The 24,658-nt window shown below is 46.3% G+C and overlaps 1 protein-coding gene across 8 annotated transcripts in view; it reads right to left on the reverse strand.

Annotated features, from left to right (window-relative positions):
- Window positions 1–1,082: 1,082 nt before the first annotated feature.
- ECT2L (epithelial cell transforming 2 like) overlaps window positions 1,083–24,658 on the reverse strand; it is a 116,876-nt gene continuing 93,300 nt past the window's right edge. For 6 of the 8 annotated variants that reach the window (XM_037844205.1, XM_037844207.1, XM_037844203.1 and 3 more), the window contains 9 exons: window positions 21,419–21,505; window positions 19,231–19,445; window positions 18,507–18,654; window positions 16,904–16,977; window positions 16,666–16,822; window positions 15,920–15,985; window positions 10,370–10,458; window positions 3,401–3,573; window positions 1,083–2,019 (listed from right to left, as the gene is read on the reverse strand). In XM_037844205.1, coding sequence (XP_037700133.1) covers window positions 1,892–2,019; window positions 3,401–3,573; window positions 10,370–10,458; window positions 15,920–15,985; window positions 16,666–16,822; window positions 16,904–16,977; window positions 18,507–18,654; window positions 19,231–19,445; window positions 21,419–21,505 — 1,137 coding nt within the window. In that variant the 3' untranslated portion in view covers window positions 1,083–1,891. Of the gene's footprint in view, window positions 2,020–3,400; window positions 3,574–9,376; window positions 10,042–10,369; window positions 10,459–15,919; window positions 15,986–16,665; window positions 16,823–16,903; window positions 16,978–18,506; window positions 18,655–19,230; window positions 19,446–21,418; window positions 21,506–24,658 lie in introns of those variants that run through there. The other 2 variants (XR_005218044.1, XM_037844204.1) reach the window with 2 other exon arrangements.

Here is a 24,658-nt window from a genome sequence, read left to right on the forward strand (position 1 = left end):
CTGGTGCTCAGGCGCAGCAGGCTCGGGAGACTTGGAAAAAGAAAACAGCATTAGACTGCCCGTGCGTCCCTTTTCTGGTTTAATAGTTTACATAAACTCTGTATTTGTTGTGTAGCTATCCAGCTGTTGGTTGGGAGCTCTCTCCTGGGTGGGCGCTCCCCCCACCTGGCTTTTCAGGAGCGGCAGGCACCTCAGACGTCCTGTCTGCAGCAGCCCGGGGACCAGGGCTCATTTTCCTGGTGAGAGCGTCACGCATTTCACAGCGACTTGAGAATGTTTGCGTGAGACTTCAGTGCAGTCATACGGGCGTCTCTTACGGGTCCCTGGAGGCACGGGGGAGGGCCGCAGCTCTCCGTGATTCTCCACTTGGCACCTTCAGGGGGAGTTTATGCCCATCAGCCTTTTCAGAGATTATTTCAAGTCATATGTTTTAAAACCACCTAAGGTGTTAATCATTCACAGAAAAACATGGGAATTCCTTCAGATTTCTGTTTTACCTCCAGCTGTCTTACCACTCATTCTTTTCCTGTATGGACAGGTTTTTCCTATTTACAAGAGTTTCTGGAATGTCCCCTATTCAGAATGACAAACTGTCATAGAATTTGCTTTATATTGTATGATAAATGCCTTTTGATCACATATATAAATTTACATTAATTGCTGACCAAGAGCAGACGTTAGTAAAGAAATAGGTACGAAACTGGGTAGATGTATCTTAACAGAGTCAGTACTAGCAATGTGTGATTTTTACACTAATAAAACAGCACAGCATTTTACCCTTTGTACATTTTTTAACAAGGATTTAAATTTTTAAGAATTAGGAAGAATTTGTATTTTCATTGTGGAAAGAAGAAAATGTTTAAATAGCTTAGGTTCACACTCCTAGATTGTACCAGTTCATTTTATTGTCTTAAATGAGACTGTGAAACAAAAAGGAAACTGACAACCTAAAGCATTTAAGAGTAATGTAACCTGCATTTAGCCCTAACTAAGAATATTATTACTACTGCATGCATGAGCTAAAGTTTTCAAGTGGTTGACAGGTTATGGCTTTAGTTTGTTAAAAATAATCAAATGAAGACTTCAGAGGCCCCAGAAAACTATTCAACATCTATTTTGCTGTTTCTCTGTTTCAAAACAGAACTTTTTTTTTTTTTTCCATTTTTACTTAGCTGAATTCCATTATAGGTGAGTTTTGCTAGCTTTCCATTTATTTTTTTGTTTGCTTTTTTCTTCAGAAGCCTTCTAATTTAACAATGTCACAAATATTTTTAAAGCTTTTTGTTTTAACAGTCTAAGAATTCAGTTTTAGAAACAAAAAAAAACATTTTAAAATTACAGAATGTTTTAGTACTTTGGTTTTAGTGGTATATTTTTAGTGGTCTCTAAAGGAACACGTTCATATTAAGGATATGTGTAACAAGTTTTTGAATAAATAAACTGCCATTTTGAATCAGTAATTCTTTGTTGAAAATGTTAAAGATGATTGGTAAATCACCAACAATGAAAATGTTTCTCTAGAGTGGTCATTTAAGAAATTTCATTCTGACTTTACTTTTCATTAGATCATAAAGCGAAGCATTAGACACACACTGTGCTTGCTCTGTCTTAGGTTTCATGAGTCAAATACTCAAAATAATATTGTCCATGAAAAATACCAAAAGAAGTGATTCAAAATTTTGGACTCAGATTTGTTCATATCATACCCCAGGTGACTGGGCATGGATGGGGGCCTTCAAAAGCTGGAGGGAACCCTATGGGTCACCGTCCCTTCATCATTCATATTAGATAACGACTTGGCCACTTGCTGAATCTTCCAGAACAGACAGTGCACAGGGTCCGACCTGGCCGGGGAAGATCTGCACCCCCAGTGTTTCCCTTCAGCCTGGTCTCACGTCTCTGTGCTACTTTTGATTGCGCTTTGGAGCACTGACAGCCACAGGAATTTATCATCCTCAGTCTCTGTAGCACAAATCCATTCATGTTTTGGACCATGAAGAATAAATGCATTCTTGATATCTGTAAAAAAAATTTGAGGTACGTTAATCTTAGTGGGTAATAATCAAAAGAAAAGAGGAAAATGTTTTAAAATTCTTGAAAATATCCAAGAATTGACCAAGTCATCTTTATGAACTTTTTGAAGACTAAAATTAGGGATCAAAACCAGTTTCGAATGTAATCTTCCTAAAATTACTGAATAATTCAAATATATCCTAAACTGAAATAATCTCATCTTTATATTACACTTGTTTAATTATAATTAGCAATTATTTTTAAAGACTAAATGATAAATGATGCGATGTTCTGTAATTCCTTGTCTCGGCCTCTCCAGGAGGAGCTGGAATTGGTAGTCTTGACTAGTGGTTTCCTCAGGTGGAGACGCTGAGAGCCAGACCTCGGCCGCCTTGGCTGCATGTCCGCTGTCCGCTAGATTCATGGCCGCGCTGAGACATGGGGCGGGGCTGGTTATGGGGGGAGGGGAGGTGAAAGGAGACACGGTGCACAGTATTTTTAACCATACTCATGGTTATGGGGAACTAACCCGTTTTACCCAAGTGTGTCTTCTGGGTAGAAATTTTTGTCCCCATCATAGTGTTCTTTTCTTTCTCAGGCTCAGATTTAAAATGGGGCTGAAGCTAATGGGAAACAGCCCCCCTTTTTAAGTTAATTCCTTTACTGAGATCTTCGTTCCAGCTTTAACCTTAAGTCCTGCCTTTACTTGCATTTAAAATTCTGGAGTGAGGGCTGTTAGATTTAGATTGTCTGGCCTAACAAACACAGGAAAGAGATGAATCCTTTTAAGCTTGGGAAGTAGAGTGTAGGATAACAACTGAAAATAGGCACAGAAGTTTCAGGTAGGATTTCTTTTTGTGACAAATGAAATTTCTATTTGAATTGCTATGAAAAAAATGTGAGCATTTTGAAGATATAAGCATCCTTTGCAAATCCGTTGATTCCTTTAGGGAAAAACTCCCAACTCAAATATGAATTTAAGTATGGCCAGATACTTAATAATCACTGGGCTCTGGTTGAATGGAACAGTACTAGGGAGAAGTCTGAACCAGTTCTTCAAGATTAGCACCCGGAGGCAGTGTGGGACGGTGGGCAAGAGCTGCTTTGGGGCTCACAGTGAAGGGGGTCGTGCCTGCCCTGTGGCCTTACAGGCTGTTTTCTTGCTGTCTCGCGGATGTGTCTGACAAGGCCAGCAGTCCCTTCTTTTGCTATTTCAGAGGCAGATGAACGTTTATGTTGTTTAATGAAATCCTAATATTTTGGAAATTATTTGCAGGCCGGCAAATTTAAATTACAGTCCTTTTCCTACTTTTTAAATCATTATGAGCTTTATATCATATAGCTTCCAAAGAAGGTATTTATCTCTTGGAAGGAAACAAATACGTACATTTGGAATCTGGAATATCTTCTATAAGTAACCTGTGAAGGGCCACGGAAGCAATGAACTGATGGGTTGTTTTTGAAGTCCTTGTAAATGGGGTGTGAGACATGGCCCGACTAGAAACGAGCAGCGCGTCGTTGAAGAGGAAAAGGCTGAGGTCGCGGATGTGTTCGTAGAGCCTGTGTTAAAAGGAGAGGGGGTTAATGCGCGTGTGCTTTGCTGCACAACTCATCTTACCGCGGGGAAGCCAGTCAAGGCTCTTCACCCCTGCCTGGCTCACCGAAGTCCTCCATAGGAGCGCCCTGGTTGATTAGCCCCCTGCCCCTCAGGCAGCACCAGGGGCCCTCAAGTTTCCTGGGAGGGGTTGGAGCTTGCCCTTTGGACGAGTATTTCATACCGTCAGGAAAATGGACACCGAATGCTCCCTCATTTATGAAATAAAACATACATTGTAACTGTGGGTTTGTTTTTTTTTTTAAATCTTTTAAGTTTGGTATTATATGTGTGGTGTATTTGGGCACTCTGGGGAAATAAATTTGGGGGGAGTTGTTTTAATCTTCAAAGGTAACAGATTGGGGTGAAGAAAGACTCAAGAGCCACTTTGGCACAAGGTGTGCCCAGAGAAAGCAGGGGAGGAGGCACACTGGACCACCAAGAGAAAGCAAAGGCATTTACATTTTGATTGGAGGGAAGTTGGTGGGTGTCTTAGTTTCCTAGCAGCTAAAACGAATACAATACCACAGGTTGGCTTAACGAATTTATTGGCTCACAGTTTCAGAGACTAGAAGATTTGCTTCCTTCCAGGGTCGGTATCTTCTGTCTGGCTGGCAGTCTTTGGGGTTTCTTGGCTTTTGGCTTTTCTATCACGTGGCAATGTTCATGGCGATGTCTTCTTTCTCCTCTGGGTTCTGTTGACTTCCAGCTTCTCACTGCTCCCCAGGCTTCTCCTTCAGGCCCAATTTCCTTTGCTCATAAGGACATCAGCCCTATTGGGTCAAGGCCCCTCTCATTCAATTTTGGGCACCCTAACTAATCACATCTTCAAAGGCCCTAGTTAAGATGGGGTCACACCCCGAGGACCAGGGGTTGGGAGCTGAATCTAAATGCCTTTTGTGAGGGGCTTGATTCAGTCCGCAACAGCAGGTAACTTAGTAGACGACATCGGTGTGAAGGTTTGAATTTAGTAGCTCCTCATTTTCACTGAGGTGGTGTGCACAGCCCACTGCCCTCTGTTTGTCCTGGTGTTGGAGCAGCAGTGCCGTACTGGCAGGTTCGACTCCACTCTCGCAGGGTCATCTGTGTGGGTGTGAGTCCCCCAACAGAGCTCCAGTGACACACACACACACACACACACACACACACACACACACACACACACACTAGCCCCCAAGGGAACAAGCTAAACGTTTATAGAGGGTGACTAAATGCGTTTTTTCTCTTATAAGCATGAAGCAGCCCTCAGGAAGTTACTCTAATGAAGAGTCCATTTGTTGTCTTGTTCAGGGGAATGTTATTTTTTATCTTTACTATCTTTAATTTTTAAATTGTCTATTTAGATCCATGTATGGTTTTACATAAATACGTAAGTGGCGTCAGTTCATACCGTTGGCTTTTTTTTTTTAGGGTACCCTTTATTTTTTCCACATTTCTCTTTGCTTGGCTGATGCCTGCCTATACTCAGGCCACCAAAGTTAGCGAGCTGGTCCACTCATTCGCGCTCTCCTCCTGGCCCAGGTGATGCACAGGTTTGGGCAGGTGAGCGCACCTGTTTGCAAGGACATGGCCATTGTTTGACCAAAACGGGAATATTACTGACACTTGTTTCCTGCTTTTCTCACTAGCACTGGAAATTGCTTCAAGTTAACTGGGATGACTTTCATTCTTTATAATGGCTAAAATTATACTTCATGGTGTGGTGGGACCATCATTTATTTCCTCCCCCCTGCCCTGCCCTGCCCCTGAGGGGGTCTTGCTTTGTTTACAGGCTTGGCTCTCCCTTCCCCTCCCTCATTTCTTTTTTTTTTTTTCCTTGTCTCTATGAATGTTGTTACAATAAGCTGATTCTTACATATAAACAAATTCCTTATGCATGTTGTTATTTCTATTAGACAGGGTTCTGAAGAGTAGGACCAATTAGTAAAAGGGTGTATGTATTTTTTTTTTCTTAAGGAGTTGTGAGGGTAGAAATAAAAGGTGGCTCCAAATGCGGAGTTGGTGAGAAACGTAATTTCTGAGTGAGACAATAAAATAATCAAACAGGTGTATGTTTTAGGAGACATCTGAAGAAAATAAAGATGAATGACATGGACAGAATTAAATAGTTTAGTTTATTTGAAAGAGCAAGGGCTTGGGAACTAGGTAAACACAAGCTGGATGCTGTTTAATAGCGATGTAACACTGATTAGCTGTTTAATCTGAAGAGCAACAGTTTTCTTACCTGTGAGACTGGATTAATGATACCCAGCACCTTGGTTTGTTAGGAAAGTTCGATTATATTATGCACATTAAGCACTTAGCATAGTGCCCATGATATTTTACATTATTACGATTTTTCTGAAAGCAAATCTTATTATGATTGCCCTCCTAGCAGCTAGCCCAGTGCCTTGCAGTTAACTCACCTACTTACAAAAGGAGGATCTTGGGGGAGATTATCTTTTGTGGAAATAAAATTTGATGGTTTTCAATTCAGTTGGCCCAATGTTCCTAGCAAGTCTTTCTGCCAGATACCCCACCTGTTTCCATAGCATTTTTCAGTTCCAACCTCATTCTAATGCATATGTAGATGAAGTGGAGGGTGCAGGAGAGGAAGACCATTCAGTCATTCAGCCACCCAGTAGTGGCTATGGGTGCCTAACATGTGCTAAGCACCCTGTTTTGAAGACACAATGCTGAATAAACACAGACAGTGTGTCAGCTCTCATGGAGCTGAGAATCTAGAATTGGAGAAAGGCAGTCAATTCATCATACATGTTAAATTGCTTTTGTGATAAATTCTGTAAAGGAAAGGCATATAGTGCTTAGAGAACCTGCAAGGTTGGGGAAGGATCCCTCGAGGCTAAGGAAATGATGCTTGAGCTGAGCCCTGAAGACGCATTGGAAGTTTGCTAAATGGAGACAAGGGGCATTTCAGTAAGAAACAGCAGCTTGTGGAAAGGCTGCATGGTGAGATGGGGTCATGAAACTATGCAACATTGACTTACAGGCCCAGCGGGTATATGTATTTTTATCAAAGGATTCCAGGTTCTCCCTACATGCTCTTCTAATTCACTTTATATGAGAATGGCTCTGACTTGTACATAGTACAAACTTAAGTGTGCATCTGAATTGCCCGGGGATTTGATGAAATTCAAATTCTGATTCTGCAGATCTGGGTTGGCCTGAATTGTCAGTTTCTAAAACCCCCTCGTGATGCCAGTTCTGCTCACCTGCAGCCCACGCTTTGGGTAATGAGGCCCTTGAATCATTAGTTACAACCATGCCTAAGAGCTGGGCAGAGACCAGGGAGTGAAGAAGGTTGGAGGTGTGCTGTCTTTGGATTTGGCTCTTTGGAGTTAGGAAGTCATGTCCTGTTAGGTGTGGGGACGATGGAAATGCAGCAGCGCCCACCCCCAGGAGTCCCCATTCCCTGGAGCCAACCCCGCCCTCCCACATCTCCCTTATACCCGGGTCTGTGTAGTTACAAGTGAGGCTGGAGGGATGGGTGCATCCTGCTCCCTCGTGATCAAGTCGATGGGTTCTTAACAGAATAGTGGATTGGCCAGAACCAGGGATGAGGGAGAGAGGGCACAAGAAAAGTGGGGATGCGTCTTAGATCTGTGTGGGGGTGGGTGAGGAAGGGCCACTTTGAATGAGCAAAAGAGCTCCACCCAAGGTCTTGCCTTTTTTTTTGGGGGGGGGGGGGCAAGATTTTTACCATATCACTGATAAGAACAATTATTTTGGGTACCAAAATTAAAAACATGCTTAATGTTATAATAAAAGTTTGCTGTTATCTGAAATATTAGAGCATGTGCCTGGGGGTGGCTTCGACAGGGTGTCAGCTTTGGTAGATAGAGGCGCCTTTGTCTTCCGTTGGAAGGGCCAGCACTGAGGATGGGGGGAAGTGAAAGAGCTTTCCAGGTGTGCGGCCCATGAGGGTGGGCCATGGGTGCAGATGACTCGGGGAAGGGAGCTGAGGCCACCGGGAGGGGAAGGTACTCACGCATGTGAGCATGGGAAAATGATTGCTCCGAAGAGGGAGAAACTGTGATTTAGGCCACCTTGAAAAAAATGCTTATAAATCCTGACGCTTCCAGCCACAGCAGTTTTTTTAGCACCCTGAAAGTGCTGAATGGAAAGGATGATACTTACACTGGTTTAAAAAACAGTTCCATTGTCCCGTTTTAAAAATCTATTTGCTAAATCAGGCCCCCCAAAATGTTTCCGAAAGCCCCCCACTCACACTCTAAGCAGCAGTCCCTAGGGTGGAGCTATTTCCCTGAACTTAGGGTTTCTCACTTATTTACAAATAGGTCCCTGGCTCAGCAAAATGGAACAGATCTATGGTCATTTAAACTTTTAACTACCCTTGAGAAGCGTGTCGTTGCTGCACCGCCAGCCCAAGAGAAAGGCAGGACGTGTCCACCTGCCAGAAACACATGAGCCTTTAAGAGAACTTTCGGGACACAAGCTTTGTCGTGAACAGACAGCAGCAGGCAGGCAGCTGGGCCGGTGGTGTGATGGCCTGAGCCCCCCACCTCCACGCTCACCTGGCCCCCACCTCCATGCTCATCTGACCCCCATTTCTGCACTCTGGGTCCTCAGGGTGAGGCACTTCTGAGCCAGAGCCCCTGCCAGGTCTGGGATTTGCCACCCCACCCCATCCTCCACCCCCACCTCCAAGGTGCAGGCACCCTGGGGAGCGACGGCCCCTCCCTTGGGGAAGCTGAGACGTGCTTTCTAGAGCACAGTTTGGCAGTGTGGGGGGTCATTCCTCAAGGGGACTCTGGGTCTGGGGAGCAGGTGGCTCCTCTGGTGACCCCGGGCCAGGCCCACCAGTCCTACAAGCCTCTGCTTTTGCCCCTTTGGCAAGGCCCCACTGGGACAGAAAAAGCAGCTCACTTAAGAATCAGGAGGCTTCAAGTCCTAAAGCCCCACAAATGAAGATTGGTGTTTCTGAAAAAGCCACAATACTCACAAAAGGTCCACAGTCCACAATATGGACATAAAAAGCTTAATGTTCCTGCAGTTCTTCATGCTATGTCCTCAGAGGGGCCAATGCCCCAAATTTCCTAGCCCTGATAGTGACTCTATGACTTCATCTTCATCCCAGAGTAAGATTTTTCTTTCATAATGCAATTTGCTTAGATCTGTGGCACAGCTCTGAACTGTGCTGGTGGCTGATATGTGTAGCGGTCGTCGTGCTGGTTTGTGACGGGAGAGCAGCTCACATACGGCTGCATCGGGTGAGAGAAGCGGAAATCCGTGGTCACCATAAAACCGCGCTCTCGCTGGGCGCTGCCACCCGCGTGGACACAGAGCAGCTCTCCTCCAAGTGGGAATTCCTGATGCAAATCACAGGGAGTGCATTTCCTGGATTTCATGTGACTTTCTAAAACGACCGAAAACAAGGTTGCTGGCTAAAGATTCTGTGTGGTACCCTTTGGAATATGAGCCTGTTCTGCATTTACTTAATTTCAAATATGAATATAAAATGGCATTTATAGCACTTGCTTGGCAAATCACTAAGGGTCTCTTTAAAAATAAATGCATGGCATAATTAGAGGGTAGAATAAGTTCACATTCCTCCGTTATCCTTAGATGCTCAAGTGCACTCTCATCTGCTACCCAGATTGTAGTGGAAGTTTGAGTTCTAACAACCAAAACCTGGGTCCGTGTAGCACGTCTGTGGGTTTGGAGTTGCAGGGTGGTGGCTGGTTGCCTTCCATCACAAGAACTATTTTCTGTTGCTACTAACCAAAAGGAAAAAAAAAAAAAAAATCTCCCCCTCTACATAAAAATCACTGTGCTAATGGGAAAGGGGACACAATCATGTGATCTGATTTTTCTTGAAGAACCACTGAAGTGGGATGGGGAGGGGGGACTGATTTCTTCAACCTGCCACCCCCCCACACACACTGGGCCTCTGGGAAACATTCTCAGAAATAGCCATTGAAATAATCGACAAATCACTTGTTATTTCCTTGGTTGGAGTTGGACAAATTAAAAGACTTCTTTCACTCCATTTGTTTGCTACTTGCTGCTATTTGCCGTTGATACTGAGAACATAATTGGATGAACAGTTCCCTAGAGCAGAGGTCCGCGAACGCTGGCCTCTTCGGTCAGTCACGTTTTATGGGGACACGGCCGCGCCCACTCGCTCCGTCCGGCATGGTGGTGTTTAGGGGCGTTGTGCTGGTCGTTTGGGGTGGTATCCGTAGCTGCTTTGGCTACGAACGAAACTGAGTGCTCGCTGCAGAGATCAATCAGTCCGTAAAACCTAAATTATTTACTCTCAGACGCTCTGCAGAAAAGGTTTGCCCAGCCTTGTTCCCCCACACCCCGACCTGACTCGGCAGGAAAGTGACCGACCACCAAGTTCCTGCCTCTGTGGCGCTGGTGGTCCTGGCAGAGACACTTATTTTTTCCCATCCTGCCCCAGGAGCTGCCTGGAATGAGAATGAGCTGGTAAAGAACCTGACACCGTCTCGAGGGGCGGGTGTGGGGTGTGGGGGTGCGGATGTGGGGGTGTGGGGGTGGGTGGGAAGGGGTGGGAGGAGAGTGGGGAACGGGGGAGGTATGAGGGGTGGGGGCGTGGGTGTGGGTGTGTGTACAGGTGGGGAGTGTAACTTTTCAGCTCAACACCAAGATTTACCATAACCTCCCATGTGCCCGACTTTGTCGCGGACGCCAGGCAGACAAGAAGATAAGACTCACTCACCTCTTGGGGCACCCTCCACCTTAGGACAGTAACTTAGGATAGTCACTGGTTTTTACCTTAAAGAGAGACTTATTTCCTCATCACAGCAGTGAAGTTGGGCTACATCTTGGATCCTAATCAGATATCTGTTTACTTCTGATAGAGTCTATGAAAACAAAAAAAAAAATTAGAAATACACAAAAATTAAAAAAAAAAAAAGTCCCACTACTGCAGAACCATTTTATATCCCAGAATATTCAATTGTTGACTAGTACTCAGTTCAATTCCAAAAAAAAAAAGTGTTTCCATTTTTTATAAAACAGGCTTTTTAGGAAGACCACACTTTTTAGGAAGATCGACAATGAAAACTGTATTTGAGGGCACTAAATTTATAAACTACTGAAATTCTTATTGATGAATGCTTTCCTAGGAACAAAAACAAAACCGATGGGGATGGGTGGGGTAGAGTGAGGGAAGTCCCCAAGGAAAGGAAGTGAAAGGATCATAAGAGGACACCATAAACAACTGTATGCCAAAAAATTAGACAACTTAGAAGAAATGGACAAATTCCTAGAAATACATGAATAACCTACACTGACTCTAGAAGAAACAGAAGACCTCAACAGACCAATTACAGGTAAAGAGAGTGAGTGAATCAGTCATCAAAAACCTCCCAACATGTTCCTTTTTACTTTTATTTTCTATTCTTATTTTTACTTTTTCTGGTATAAGGAAAATGTTCAAAAAATAGATTGGGTGATGAAGGCACAGCTATATGATAGTACTATGAACAGTTGATTGTACATCAGAGTTGGCTGTACGGTATGTGAATACATCTCAATAAAACTGAATTAAAAAATAAAACAAAAAACCTCCCAAAAAAGAAAAGCCCAGGACCAGATGGCTTCACAGGTGAATTCTACCAAACATTCCAAGAGGAATTAATTAACAGCAATCCTGCTCAAATTCTTCTAAATAATTGAACAGGAGGGACCACTACCTAACTCATTCTATGAAGCCAACATCACCTTAATACCAAAGCCAGATGCTACATGAGGAGAAAATTATAGACCAATTTCTCTTACGAATATAGATGCAAAAATCCTCAACAAAATACTTGCAATTTGAACCCAACAGCACATCAAAGAAGTATACACCATGATCAAGTGGGTTTTATCCCAGGTATGCAAGGGTGGTTCAACATAAGAAAATCAATTAATGTAACACACCACATCAACAAAACAAAGGGAAAAACCACATGCTCATCTCCACTGATATAGAAAAGGCATTTGACCATATCCTGCATCCTTTCTTGATTAAAAACAAACAAACAAACAAACAAAAACAAACTTAGACAGGAATAGAAGAACACTTCCTCAACATGATAAAGGGCATATATGAAAAACTCACAGGTGACATCATACTCAATGGTGGAAGACTGCAAGCTTTCCCTCTAAGATCCGGAACCAGACAAAGATGTCCACTGTCACCACTGTTATTCAACATTGCACTGGAAGTTCTACCCAGAGCAGTTAGGCAAGAAAAAGAAATAAAAGGCATCCCAATTGGAAAGGAAGCAGTAAAACTTTCTGTATTTACAGATGATGTAATCCTATATAGAGAAAGTCCCAAAAAATCTACAACAAAACTACCAGAGCTAATAAATGGATTCAGCAACGTGGCAGTGTTCTAGTTTGCTAATGCTGCCAGAATGCAAAACACCAGAGACGGGTTGGCTTTTATAAAAGGGTGTTTATTTGGTTACACAGTTACAGTCTTAAGGCCATAAAGTGTCCAAGGTAACACATCAGCAATCGGGTACCTTCACTGGAGGATGGCCAATGGTGTCCGGAAAACCTCTGTCAGCTGGGAAGTCATGTGGCTGGCGTCTGCTCCAAAGTTCTGGTTTCAAAATGGCTTTCTCCCAGGACGGTCCTCTCTAGGCTTCAGCTTCTCTCCAAAATGTCACTCTCAGTTGCTCTTGGGGCATCTGTCTTCTCTTAGCTTCTCCAGAGCAAAAGTCTGCTTTCAAAGGCCGTCTCCAAAATGTCTCTGTAAGGTGAAGCTCCTCTCTCAGTTCCAGTGCATTCTTCAAAGTGTCCCTCTTGGCTGTAGCTCCTCTTCAAACATCACTCAGAGCTGCACTGAGTTCCCTCTGCCCGTCAGCTCATTGATATGGCTCCACTGATCAAGGCCCACCCAATGGGTGGGCCAACACTCCATGGAAATTATCCAATTAGAGTCATCACCCACAGCTGGCTGGGGCGCATTCCAAAGAAACCCTCAAAGAATTACAATCTAATCAACACTGATTACATCTGCCTACACAAGATTACATCGAAGATAATGGCGTTTGGGTGACACAATATATTCAAACTGGCACAGGCAGGATATAAGATCAACACGCAAAAATCAGCAGTGTTTCTATATACTAGTAATGAGCAATCTGAGGAGGAAATGAAGAAAAAAATACTATTTACAATAGCAACTAAAAGAATCAAAGCTAGAAATAAATTTAACCAAGATGTAAAAGACTTACACATGGAAAATTACAAAACCTTGCTAAAAGAAAGCAAAAATGCTCATGAATTGAAAGAGGAAATACTGTTAAGATGTCAATCCTACCCAAAATGATTTACAATCAAAGCAATCCCAATCAAAATTCCACCAGCCTATTTTTCAGAACAGGAATAGCCAATTATCAAACTTATTTGGAAGGGAAAGGGGCCCTGAATAGCCAAATCTATCTTGAAAAAGAAGAATGAAGTTGGACGACTCACATTTCCTGACTTTAAAGCTTATTACTGAGCTACAATGGTCAAAAAAGCATGGTACTGCAACCAGCAGGCATACAGACCAGATGAATCCAATTATGAGTTCAGAAATAGACATTTCTATCAATGGCCAACTGATTTTTGACAAGGTTTTTAAGGCCACTCAATTGAGAAAGAAGAGTCTCTTTAAGAATAGTGCAAGGAGAATGGATATACACATGCAAAAGAATGAAAGAGGATCCTTATCTCACACCATATACAAAAATTAACTCAAAATGAATCACAGACCTAAATATAAAACCCAGAAATATAAAAGTCCTAAACCCTAAAAGAAAATGTAGGGAAGTATCTTCAGGATCTTGTATCAGGCAAAAGTTTCTTAGACTTTACACCCAAAGCACACACAACAAAAGAAAATAGACATTTTTGAGGGACCTCCTCAAAATTAAAAACTTTTGTGCGTCAAAGGACTTTATCATGAAAGTGAAAAGACAGCCTATGCAAGGGCAGAAAATATTTGGAAACCACATATACAATAAGGGTTTATTATCCAGAATATATAAAGAAATCCTACAACTCAACAATAAAAAGACAACTGGCCCAATTAAAAATGGGCAAAAGACTCGAATAGACATTTTTCCAAAGAGGAAATACAAATAGCTAAAAAGCACATAAAAAGATGCTCATCTGCACTAGTTATTAGGGAAATGCAAACCAAAACCACAATGAGATACCATTTTGCACCCACTAGAATGGCTACTATCAAAAAAAAAAAAAAAAAAAAACAAAAAAAAACAAATTTGCGAGTGTTGCAGAGGATGTGGAGAAATAGGAACACTCATTCACTGCTGGTGGGAATGTAAAATGGTGCAGCCGCTGTGGAAGACAGTCTGGTGGTTCCTCAGAAAGCTGTGATATATAGAATTATCATAGGACCCGGCAATCCCTCTACTGGTGTATACCCAAAAGAACTGAAAGCAGGGACTTGGACAGATACATGTACACCAATATTCATAGCAGCATTATTCACAGTTGTCAAAAGATGGGAGCATCCCAAGTGTCCAACTGATGAATGGATAAACAAAATGTGGAATATACACACAATTCAAAATTATTCAGCCATATAAAGGAATGAAGTTCTGGTTCCCGCAACAACATGGATGAACCTTGAAGAATCATGTTGAGTGAAACAAAAGGACAAATATTGTATGATCTCACTGGTATGAAATAATTGGAATAAGCAAACTCACAGAATTAGAATATAGAATATAGATTACCAGGGACTGGGGTGGGCATCAGGAATGGGGAGTTAATGCTTAACTTGTACAGAATTTCTATTTGGGTTTACTGTAAAGTTTTGGAAATAGATGGTGGTGATGGTAGCACAACATTGTAAGTGTAAATAACAGCACTGAATTCTATGTGTGAATGTAGTTAAAAGAGAAAATTTTAGGTCACAGAATGTAAATTAAAAGATAGAATATACAACTGTACAACACAGTGGACCCTAGTGTGACAGAACAATTATAAAAATGTTCTTTCATGAATTATAACAAATGCAGCATATTAATGCAAGGTGTTAATAGGGTGGTATGTTGGGAAAAAACACATCCTAGTTTAAACTATGGACTACAGTTAACAGTACAATTATAATATTCTTTCATCAGTTGTAACAAAGGTCCCACACACTAATGCAGAATGTCAATAACAGGGTGTGGGGTATTTGGGAACACTATATTTTTTACATGATTTTTCTGTAAACCTATAACTTCTCTAATTACAAAACTTTACAAAAAGAAAAGGGAGCGAATGAGTCGGGGCTGATTAAGCGGTCAAGTCTGGCACTGGTGTGGACCCAGGAGACGAGGGCTTGGCATGGCCCTGCTCCGGAGGCTGAGCTGTGAGCCACAAGTTCTGTGGATCCTGGGACTTCCAAGAATTTGGACTTGATGCCATCTTTTCTATGCTCAGCTCCGGTTCTCTTTCCCCACCTAACATGCAGATCTAAATTATGACAACTCCACTTCGATCCCCAATTCGACAAGATAAAAATAACAGCTTCAATCCACTGACTCTCTAAGACAACGAATCCATGTATTGAGCTCCTACGATGCGCCAGACCCTGAGGCAGGTGTGGGGCTGGGAGACCAAGTGCAGCCCGTAGCTGGTGGAGCTCCTGGTGCTGGGGCTGCAAGGGATGGGAAGGTCAGGATGCTGCCGAATGCCGAGGAAGGGGTAACCCAGTGCTGGAGATGTTGGGGGAAATGTCACCAAGAAGCTGGTGATTGACCTGATTGTTAAAGGAGTTTACCAAGTGCAGTGGGAAGTAAGGCAATTTCAGAGAGTAAACACCAGAGATGGGAAGTGAGGCTAACCTTGCAGAAGGGTGAGTGGATAGATGTGTGTGTTCTGCACACAGGGCTAGGGATAGAGAGAAAGTGGGGAAGCAGTTAGGGAGAAGGCCCAGTGGGTGTGGGTGGGGGTGGTGACATTCTGTGGGCAACAGAGGACTTCCAAGACTTTTCAGATATCCTCAGTGTGCAGAATCCTGCACCAGGTACAACGTGCAAGGAGACAGACACTGACACAGCCCCTCTTCTCGGGCCACCAGCAGAGCAAGACCAAGCAAGGGGCGAAGGCTGCAGAAAGGCGCTAGATGGGGTCCAGCATGCTTGGGCCTCTTCCCCCACAGCTTCCCTGCAGATCCAGGAGGTGAAACAGGGGCACATGGCAGCACCAGCTCCTGGCAGGCACCAACACACGCTGGCTCAGCTGCAATCCACATGTCCTTCGCTAGTGACGTGAGGTTACATTCATGAGCACAAGAGCTGGCAAGTGTGTTGCAATACGTACAGGGCACCCACAGATGCTTCTCTGGATGTCCGACAGCTGATCTTTCCTAAGGAAGTTTTGCTTCATCTAGAAAACAAAATGATTTTAGACAAACTCAAGTTGTGAAATTTTTATACGGAAAAGAGATTGAAATATTTCATGGCACTTGACACCGGACTCGGTATTTTCAGAAGCTATAATGAAAATCTCAATTTTCTTTACCCAATGACTTAACAAGACAAACGATAAGACTGTTCCAAAAGGCATCTTCTGGGCACAACGTGACATGAGCCTGCAATCAGCAGGGCCGTGCCTCAGGCTCCCCACAGTGTCTTTTCGAGTGATAGGGCTGTGTTCCCAGATGCTGGGCTCTTTTTGAGAGAATAAGCATGATCAGTACACTTACAAAGGTGAGGAAGCTAATTAATGCATTAAAAAGCTCTAATTGAATCAAAGGATTTGAACTCTTTTTTAGTTATCCGGAAAAATCCGCCAAAATACCCCATTCTTCAAACTCTCGTATTAATAAGGCTTTTATATTACTTGTACAGAGATTTTAAAACCATCTGTCTCATGTTATTTGGTTTAGAATAAATGCCTGTTGGACTCCGAATCACTGAACACAGCTACTGATTCAGCATTAAAAGGATGAAGGACTCTTTTAACGTGGTGCAGAGGGGGAGGCGTCTGGGAATCTGTCAGGCAGGGCCCCGTGGGAGCACAGCCACACTTAACGCTTAGAAGGACACAGATCCCCATCCACCAACCTGCTCGATGTAGCCTTTGTAGTTTTTGATTTGCTCGATGGCAGTGGTCAGGTCTCCGCGATCGGCGTGTTCTGCCGGGGTGTGCAGCCTCAGGGCGTAGAGGAGATGGAGATACTCGCCAAATCTCCGGGACGGGCACAGGAGCAGCTCCTGCAGGCTGTGTGGACAGAGGGTGCGGCTGTGTCCTCTGGACATCACGGGACGCCCGTGGCTCCCAGCCAGCGCCCCAAGGACTCACCTCAGCATCTGGGTCACCACGGTCCTATCGCGCCTCTTCAGGAAGGCTCGGAAGGCTGGTATCATCTCCCTGCACTGGAAGGGGAGCATTTGAGGGTCAGAACTGGGTTCCTTGATCATTGCAACGCCGCCTTCTGTTCCACCAGACACGCGCGAGCTCCAGGACATGCAAAGCAGCAGGGCCACCTCTGCATCCATCAGTCACGGCATGGTTGGTGCTTTGGGCGCCTTGCTAATATATTAGAGTGGATTAATTGCACTATAGACCTACCCAGAGTCATGGAACTTAGCGTAGACACATGAGAACAGACGGCAGCCAGGGAGAGGTGGAATCGAGTTGGAACGGACGGCCAGTGCAGCCTTGCCAAGGGACTGTGCTTCCCTGGGCCTCAGTGTCCTCCTCTGTAAAACGGGTATCGTCCCTAACTCACAGGATTGCGGTGATGGACAAAAATCCCATACAAGTGCGTGACACTCAGGAAATGTTACCTCATATAGTAAGGGACGTCGCTGGCACTCGCCTGGAATACAGCTGTCAATCATGTTATGAAGGCGCTTGTCCCTACCTAATTTCTGTTTTCAAATCTAGTCCTGCATCACTGTGAGAGCTCCTTCCACCGAGAGTAGGTGGGTACACGCTACATGATGGAGCAGTGCTAATTCCAAGAAACCAAATATGCACTGATTTCAATACTATTAATGGCTGTCGTATATTGAGTACTTCCCTGCTGATAAAATAGGTATAGCTATTAGCCATAGTTACAAAAACTTTGGCTCCAATTTGTGGTGAAAGTGCAAGCAGCCCTGTGAGGACATATTTGAGGAGAAAGTTATGTGTTTCTGGTAACAGGTGGTGCTGACCTCAGGGTGGGCCCTCGGAGATTGCGTCATTTGGGCATCAAGCGGCCCCACAGTGGCTCAGCTCCCCAGCAGGGTTACCTGTGGGAGACACGCCCTGAGGCCAGGCTGCCTCTTGTGCTGCGGGGAGGGGCTGGGGGCTCAGCAGAGGACACCCCAACAAGGGCAGCAAGGGCTGCGAAGGAGGTGGCTATTCCTGCTTGAACTAAGAGCTGGCCTAAGTCACAACAGGAAAAATCGGTCATAATGAGCTCTCCAGGGAATGTAAGCCAAAGGAGCTCCTTCCTCACAGTGGGATTCCTAAATTGCATGTTCTTGTTACAAGAACTCTCTGCCTTGTTATTTCCTCTCCCAGGGCAGGTTGCTGAGCTCCCAGGCCGCGTAGGATGGCTGGAACAGGGTGGAGGCAGCTCCCGATCTTGTGATCTTGTTGCTACCTGATTGTTGACCAGGCCCCAGCAGCCGGGACACAGGAGGGGCTGCAGGGGTGGCCGCTGGTGTGGGCACTAGTTCACTTCCACACCCGGTTCCCGGCCCCTGCTCCGGGCCGGCCACTGTACGGGCCCCTGTGGCCAAAACCAAGCAGGTCCAGGTCCCTGCCCCCAAGGGGCTCGCAGAGCTCGGGGGTAGCCCGGGAGGCGAGAGGAGGGAGGGCACTTTGCAGGTCACGCTGGTCTCTGAACTGCACACGCGCGTCCTTGCTCACGCTGAGCCCAGTGCAGTGACAGGACAAGTCAACCACTTACCCTCTCAATAGTTTTCAGGATAGCAGGGTAGTTGTTGAAGAAGTTGGTGTATACGTCCAGCCGGCTCCCAAACTTGATGACTATGTCCCCCACACAGTGGGCCGGGCCCCAGCCCCGCAGCCGCTCTCCCAGGTGGGCTAGGAACTGCCTGCAGAGGAGGGAGCCGGGCGTGAGGACTCAGAACGAGCTGGCGCCGCCTTTCTCGGCCGCCAGGGGCTGGGGGGCAGGCAGGAGCTGGCGGGGGCGGGTCCCCAACTCTCCCCTCGGGGCCTGAGTCCGAGCACAGATCACGGGCTGCCCCGGTCGCCCTGTCCCCAGTCACCAGGCGGGCAGCGGGCGAAGATTTCCAGCGGTCCCCGGGGGCAGCGTGTTCCACGCCGGGAGGTGCAGGAGCTGCCATCGAGTTGGCCCCGCCTGCGGGTCCCCACGCAGGACCCGAGATGCTTAACCCCATTCCGTGCTCCTGTCCCTTCTCCGTTGCTCCATCTCGCTGCCTCCTGCGCGCAGAGCGCACGGGTTCCGGATCAGCCCCCCGGACCCTGGGTGAGCCCCGGCGCCATCGCGGCTGCCCTCGGCCCGGAGGGACGCGCGGGGTCTCCTCGCCCGGGACGATCAGGCCCCCGGGAAGGGCCGAGAGGACGGAGCGTCCCCCGCGACTGAGACAACTCGAGAGCTCCTGGCGCCGCACGGTGAGTGTCATTCAAAATACGTGTCTGGGCGTTACCTGTTGAGACTCAGAATCCGCAGGACGTCGGCGAAAACGACGTCGGCGCTGGCGGCGCTCAGCACGGCCCGGTTGGAGGCCAGCGCCGCCGCCAGGGGCCGCGCGTACACGGCCCGCACCGTCTCCAGCGCCCGCACGTAGCGCCGCTCGCTCGCCAGCAGCTCCGCGACCACGCGGGCGCGCCCGGCGGCGGGGTCCTCCCGGAGCCTTCTCTCCTGCGGAAGAGCCGCGGGTCGGTGGGGAAGGCGCAGCGCCTCTGCCCCGCAGCCCCGTCGTCGAGGCGGCCGGAGGAGCGGGCGCAGCGAGCCGCCAGTCGCTCCGAGCCTCCCCTCCCTGCGCACCCTCGAAAGGGGACTCGGGGGGACGGCGCTGACCGCCCGGGTCCCCTCAGGCAGCCGAGCCCCCCAGCAGGGCCGCAGCGGAGGGGAGGGCGCGTGAGACCTTCCTCCCGGCCCCCCAGCATGGCTCAGGCGTGTGGTGCCAGGTGCAGCTGCGGAGAGACGAGACAAGGACGCAGAGCCAGGCCGCCAGGGTGTTTCCGTCTCCAAGGAAGCCTTTGGGTGCTCCACCCTGGGGAGCCTCCCCATTGCCCCCGTGGTGTTTCACTGATTATCCTGCAGACGGTAGAACCGAAGCGAACTGTCCCTGCCCCCCCCCGGGCACGCTCTGGAACACTAACACGCAGCTCTGCCTTCCAGATGAACCTGGGACAGTCAGGTTTGCAGGTGTCCTACCTTTTCTATTTCAAAGTCCCATTTTATTTTTAATGTACAGGGGAAATCATAACCTGAGGTAAGGAAATTCCACGCACAGATATTATTTGTGCTATGTCGGCATGTGGAGAAATCAATTCTCATCTCTGGGACTAGTCATTCTTTTTCTTTTATCTGTATTTTTAAAAAATCAAAAAATAAGCAACTTTACAATAGAAAGCCATTAAAGTATTTAATTTTAAAATTTTACTGGTCTGGTATTTGAGCTGAGAGCTAATCACATCTTTGAACACCATTTTCTCTTTTTCCTCCAGCCCTAAGTATGTCCCACACTGCCCCAAATAAAACAGGACAAGGCAGAGAGTGCTGTGAGATCTTCAGTAGAGGCGAGTCGACCATAATTTCACGACATACAATAAAAATGTAAAAAATGATGGAGAAAAATGAGGAAATGCACTCTGTTTGAAATATTATAAACACACAGTTCTTAGTTATTTAAATTTTCCTTTCAAACACATGGTCTGCATGTAATGCTTACTAAGACACAGCTAACGAGTTAAAAATCCATCTGCCTCCCACTTGGCAGCTGGCTCGCAGCCCATCTTATATTTCTATGTGTATTTACATTTATATGTATTTTAAATGTTGGAGTTAATCCAATAATTGATCCAAAATAATCTAAATTAATAGTTGTGACCTGAAGTTTTGGTTGTCAAACCAAAACCATTGTCAGATGTTATCACCAATTGTCAGATGGGACCGTCACCCCTGTGGCCATCTGTGAACACGGGAATGGCCAGTGACACTGGTGGTGAGCGACCCCTGGCCTGCCAGGTCTGCGGCCAGCGAGTTAGGCCCAGCGTGCCGTGGGGCTGCAAGGATTTCCAATCCAGCTGGTCTGCCCTTAGGGAAGCCACTTAGCTTTTCTAACTTAGCTCCTCATCTATAGAACACAGCTGCTAACACTTACTGCACTGGTCTCTGGTGATGGACTGTGAGAAAATGCATATGGGCTTTGCAGAAGTACAAAGCAGCATGCACTTGCTGTGTTAGAGGACAGGACCCAGCTGCAGCGTCTTCAGAAAGTTATACCTACTATACTCCCTTTTGGAATCAGGCCATAGGTTGGTGGGTCAATTAGAAACCATGCGCCTTAATGTCAGGCGCCTTTATGTCAGGTGCCATTAGGTCCTACTGATAATACTGGAGCATCACAGAGTAACATCTGGACCAACCACACTTCCACGATTTCTCACTGCTTCCTCTGGGCTCGACTTTTTTCAGGCCAGGGCTTTGTGTACAGACCAGTATTCAACTGGAAATGCTGCCAGCTGGATTGCCCCCAGTTATAATCAGTTTTTTTCTGCCTAGAGGAAACTTGCAAGGTAAAAGGAGATGACCCAGGATAAAGGCTGAAAATTCACTGTCAGGAGCAAAGACCGTGGAAAGCGTGTGCCACGACTCAGTGGGCTCACCAGCGCGACCAGCTCCTCAACATTTGGACCCTTGCTTCTGAGACTCAGCGTGGTGTCCTGAGAACTGTCTTCTGTGACTCTGCCTTCCTGAGGAGGAAATGGAGACCTGATTATTTGGAGGCAGGACTGGGTGCCCACGGGACCTCGACCCAGGGCAGAGCTCGGCAGCCATCTGCCTTCAGCCTTTGCCACTGAGTTCCCTCGACTCAGTGAATTAAGTGCATGGAAACTGGATGCCTCACTTACATGAAATTTGGTGTTAAAAAATAACCTTTAGAGTCTTTCAAACTACATTCTACTTGGGAAACAATTCACTGGGGAGGCTCCGTGTTTCCCAGCGGAGTGATTCTAGCAGTCGGCCGCTTCTCACCATCCCAAACATCCCACGCACTCCCGGGCACCAGCCTTGGCCACAGCTCTGCTGGGTCACTTGTCTGCTGAGGGCAAAAAACTTACCTTACGTTTAAGATGCCGGAAGGAAAAGCTCACAAAACTATAAAAGTCACCCTTCTTCTCACCTGATGATAATGCGTCATAAACAAGTCACATAACTTTTCTACACCTATCTGTTTCCACTTTGAAATATGACATATTCTTTCTTCACCCTTCTTTGTTTTATTGTTTTTGTTGTGGTTTCCACATAAATCAGCACAGGTTTTTCAAACAGCCCCATCCGGCTGCATCTCAGAGTCCGCTCGAGCAGTGGACCCTGGTCCCATGTTGGCCTTGAGAGAAACTGATGTCCAAGTCATTGCTCCGTCCTCCCTAGTCAGAAATAAAGCCACCGCCGAGAGCCTGGAGGTCCGGGGCGAGGCTGGAGGGAAACAACCAACGGGGAACCAAGGCTGCCCCGGCCGTACTCTACTCAGACAAAATGCATTTTTGCCCTGAGATGGCAGCTGCCCCACGTCTAAGGCACCCGGCGCACTGGGCTGCAGCCAGCAGCTCCCCCTGGCCCATGCCAGGCCCCCCTGAGCCCCAGGGAGACTTGCAGTCAGGGCTTTGTCCTCCCTGCCTGGGGTGCCGCACATCAGCATATGTGGATTCTTCAGGCTGGGAAGAGAAGCTACTTTGAATTTTGACAAAATAATCCAAAATTTCCATCTGAGTGGAACACTTTTTTTACAAATAAATATATTGATAATAGTGCTGATTATTTATGGTCAAGAAATGACAACTTCATAAATACCTGAAACTATCCAACTGCAATGATTGTATAACTATGTAGCTTATATGGGGTGACAGTGTGATTATGAAAATCCTGTAGATTGCACTCCCTCTCTCCAGTGTATGGATGGATGAGTAGAAAAATGGGGGCAAAAACTAAATGAAAAATAGGGTGGGATGGGGAGGATGATTTGGGTGTTCGTTTTCTTTTATTTTTTATCCCTATTTATATTCTTTATGGTGTAACAGACTGGGGTGATGAATGCACAATTATATGATGGTGCTGTGAACAGTTGACTGTACACCACAGATGACTATATGGTAATGTGAATATATCTCAATAAAACTGGATTTTTTTAAAAAAGAAAAAACAGAAAGAAATGACAACTTCAAAGAGTCAGTGGTGCCACCAGTTGTCATGCAGATTGAAAGTGGCTGCAGAAAGAAAATGAAAGTCAGACTCTAAGGGGTGCAGGCTGAGATGAGTGCATCCCAAACGATATAGAACCGTGTGGGGTCTCGTAGACCAGGAGACACCCTCCCTGGAACATCACCCCACTGTGCAGGCTCACTTAAAAACTTCTACGCTAAAATGCAGGTGTTGGCATGAACCCAAGAACACCCTGGCTATTCTAGAACCTTCTTCCTCACATGGGGGCTTGGTTTCATCTTTGGCTCCAGAGCAGCCACTCTTTTCAGTCTTTGGTTCTCCTCACTCCATCCTTTTCATGGACCCTCGCTTCCTCTGTCATTTTATGTTTTGTAATTTTTTGTTGCAATCTGGACATTTAGATAGTTTAATGTCAATTAAGCTTGTATCCAGTCAATGCTTTGATAGAGATTTCCTTGAAGGCCAGGAGCTAACAACAACAACAAAAGGATAACAGAAAACGCCTTTCCCAGTCTCTGCAGATGGGCCTGTGGGCGTGCTCTCCCTCAGAACTGAGCCGTCTTAATAAAGAGGCAAGCACATAGAGTCCTCCCCAGTCTTCTCTGCATGTGCGTCTTGTCCTGGGCATGCACGCAGGGCCTAGGAATTCCCCTGTTTATACGGATATGGAGGTCCTCAGTCCCCTAGGACACAGGGCCTCCTGAGTGTCCGCAGCTGGGGCACCTTTGTCCGGAGACAGTTCTCTACAGTGTTCTCCAGCAGAGCTCTGTGGGATGCCGCGACGTGCAGAGCAAGTTCTGGGACAGCGAGTCTACAACCTGTGTCCTGGTTCATCCCTTCGGGCCACCACCAGTCAGACTGGCACAGGCATACATGGTCCCAGTATAAGCATGCGGGAAACTCCGCTCCCTCCAGAACCAGGAGCACCAGCCGGCTCCACGCCAAATGGTGAGGGAAGCGGGGGTGGGCAGCAAGGTGCCCCGAGCTTTGCCTACCATTTCCAAGACACCTTTCTCTTGGCTCGGCATGCACCCTGCTACTGCAACCCTTTAACTGTTTCCTGGAGCTTCAAGAAAGCCGTTTCTGCCTGTTCTTGGATGGTTGTTCAAGCTTCTGTAGGGGACAGAGTCCCAGAGCATCTCACTCTGCCATCTGATCAGAAAGTACTTTTTTAAAATAAATGTTTCCTTGTGGATAGGAAATCGGCTTAGTGTATTATTTTGTTTGAACCTAAAAATGGCAACTTCTCTTGTTTTATATTATACTTCTAATTATTCAGAGTTTCAGAACCTAGTTTTAGACTAAGGTGCCATCCCATGCTTATTTTATTTCTGGTGATGATTTCAGAGGAAGTAACAGGGGCAACAGACTTTGCACATCCAGGAGAAAACTGTGTACTGGGGGCTGGTGGGCTTTGCCTTGACTCCTTCCAGAACACATAGGGGAGAGCGTCAGAAATGAGCTTGCCCAACTAGCCTCTGCCCACACGGGGGGAAGCTCCCCCAGGACGCAGCAACGGCAGGCACTGCATTTTCCGGAGACATCCAGGCCTGGTGGTCGCTGGGGCTTCCCCCAGAAAACCCTCGGCTGCCGGGATAGGGGCCAGAAACAGTCGTGAAAGTGAGGGCTAGAGCTCAGGAACAAGGGGGTCCCCACTGTGAATCCATCACCATGGTCTGCGT

This window comes from Choloepus didactylus, chromosome 7 (genome assembly GCF_015220235.1).
Source record: "Choloepus didactylus isolate mChoDid1 chromosome 7, mChoDid1.pri, whole genome shotgun sequence".
NCBI classification, from domain to species: Eukaryota; Metazoa; Chordata; class Mammalia; order Pilosa; family Megalonychidae; genus Choloepus; species Choloepus didactylus.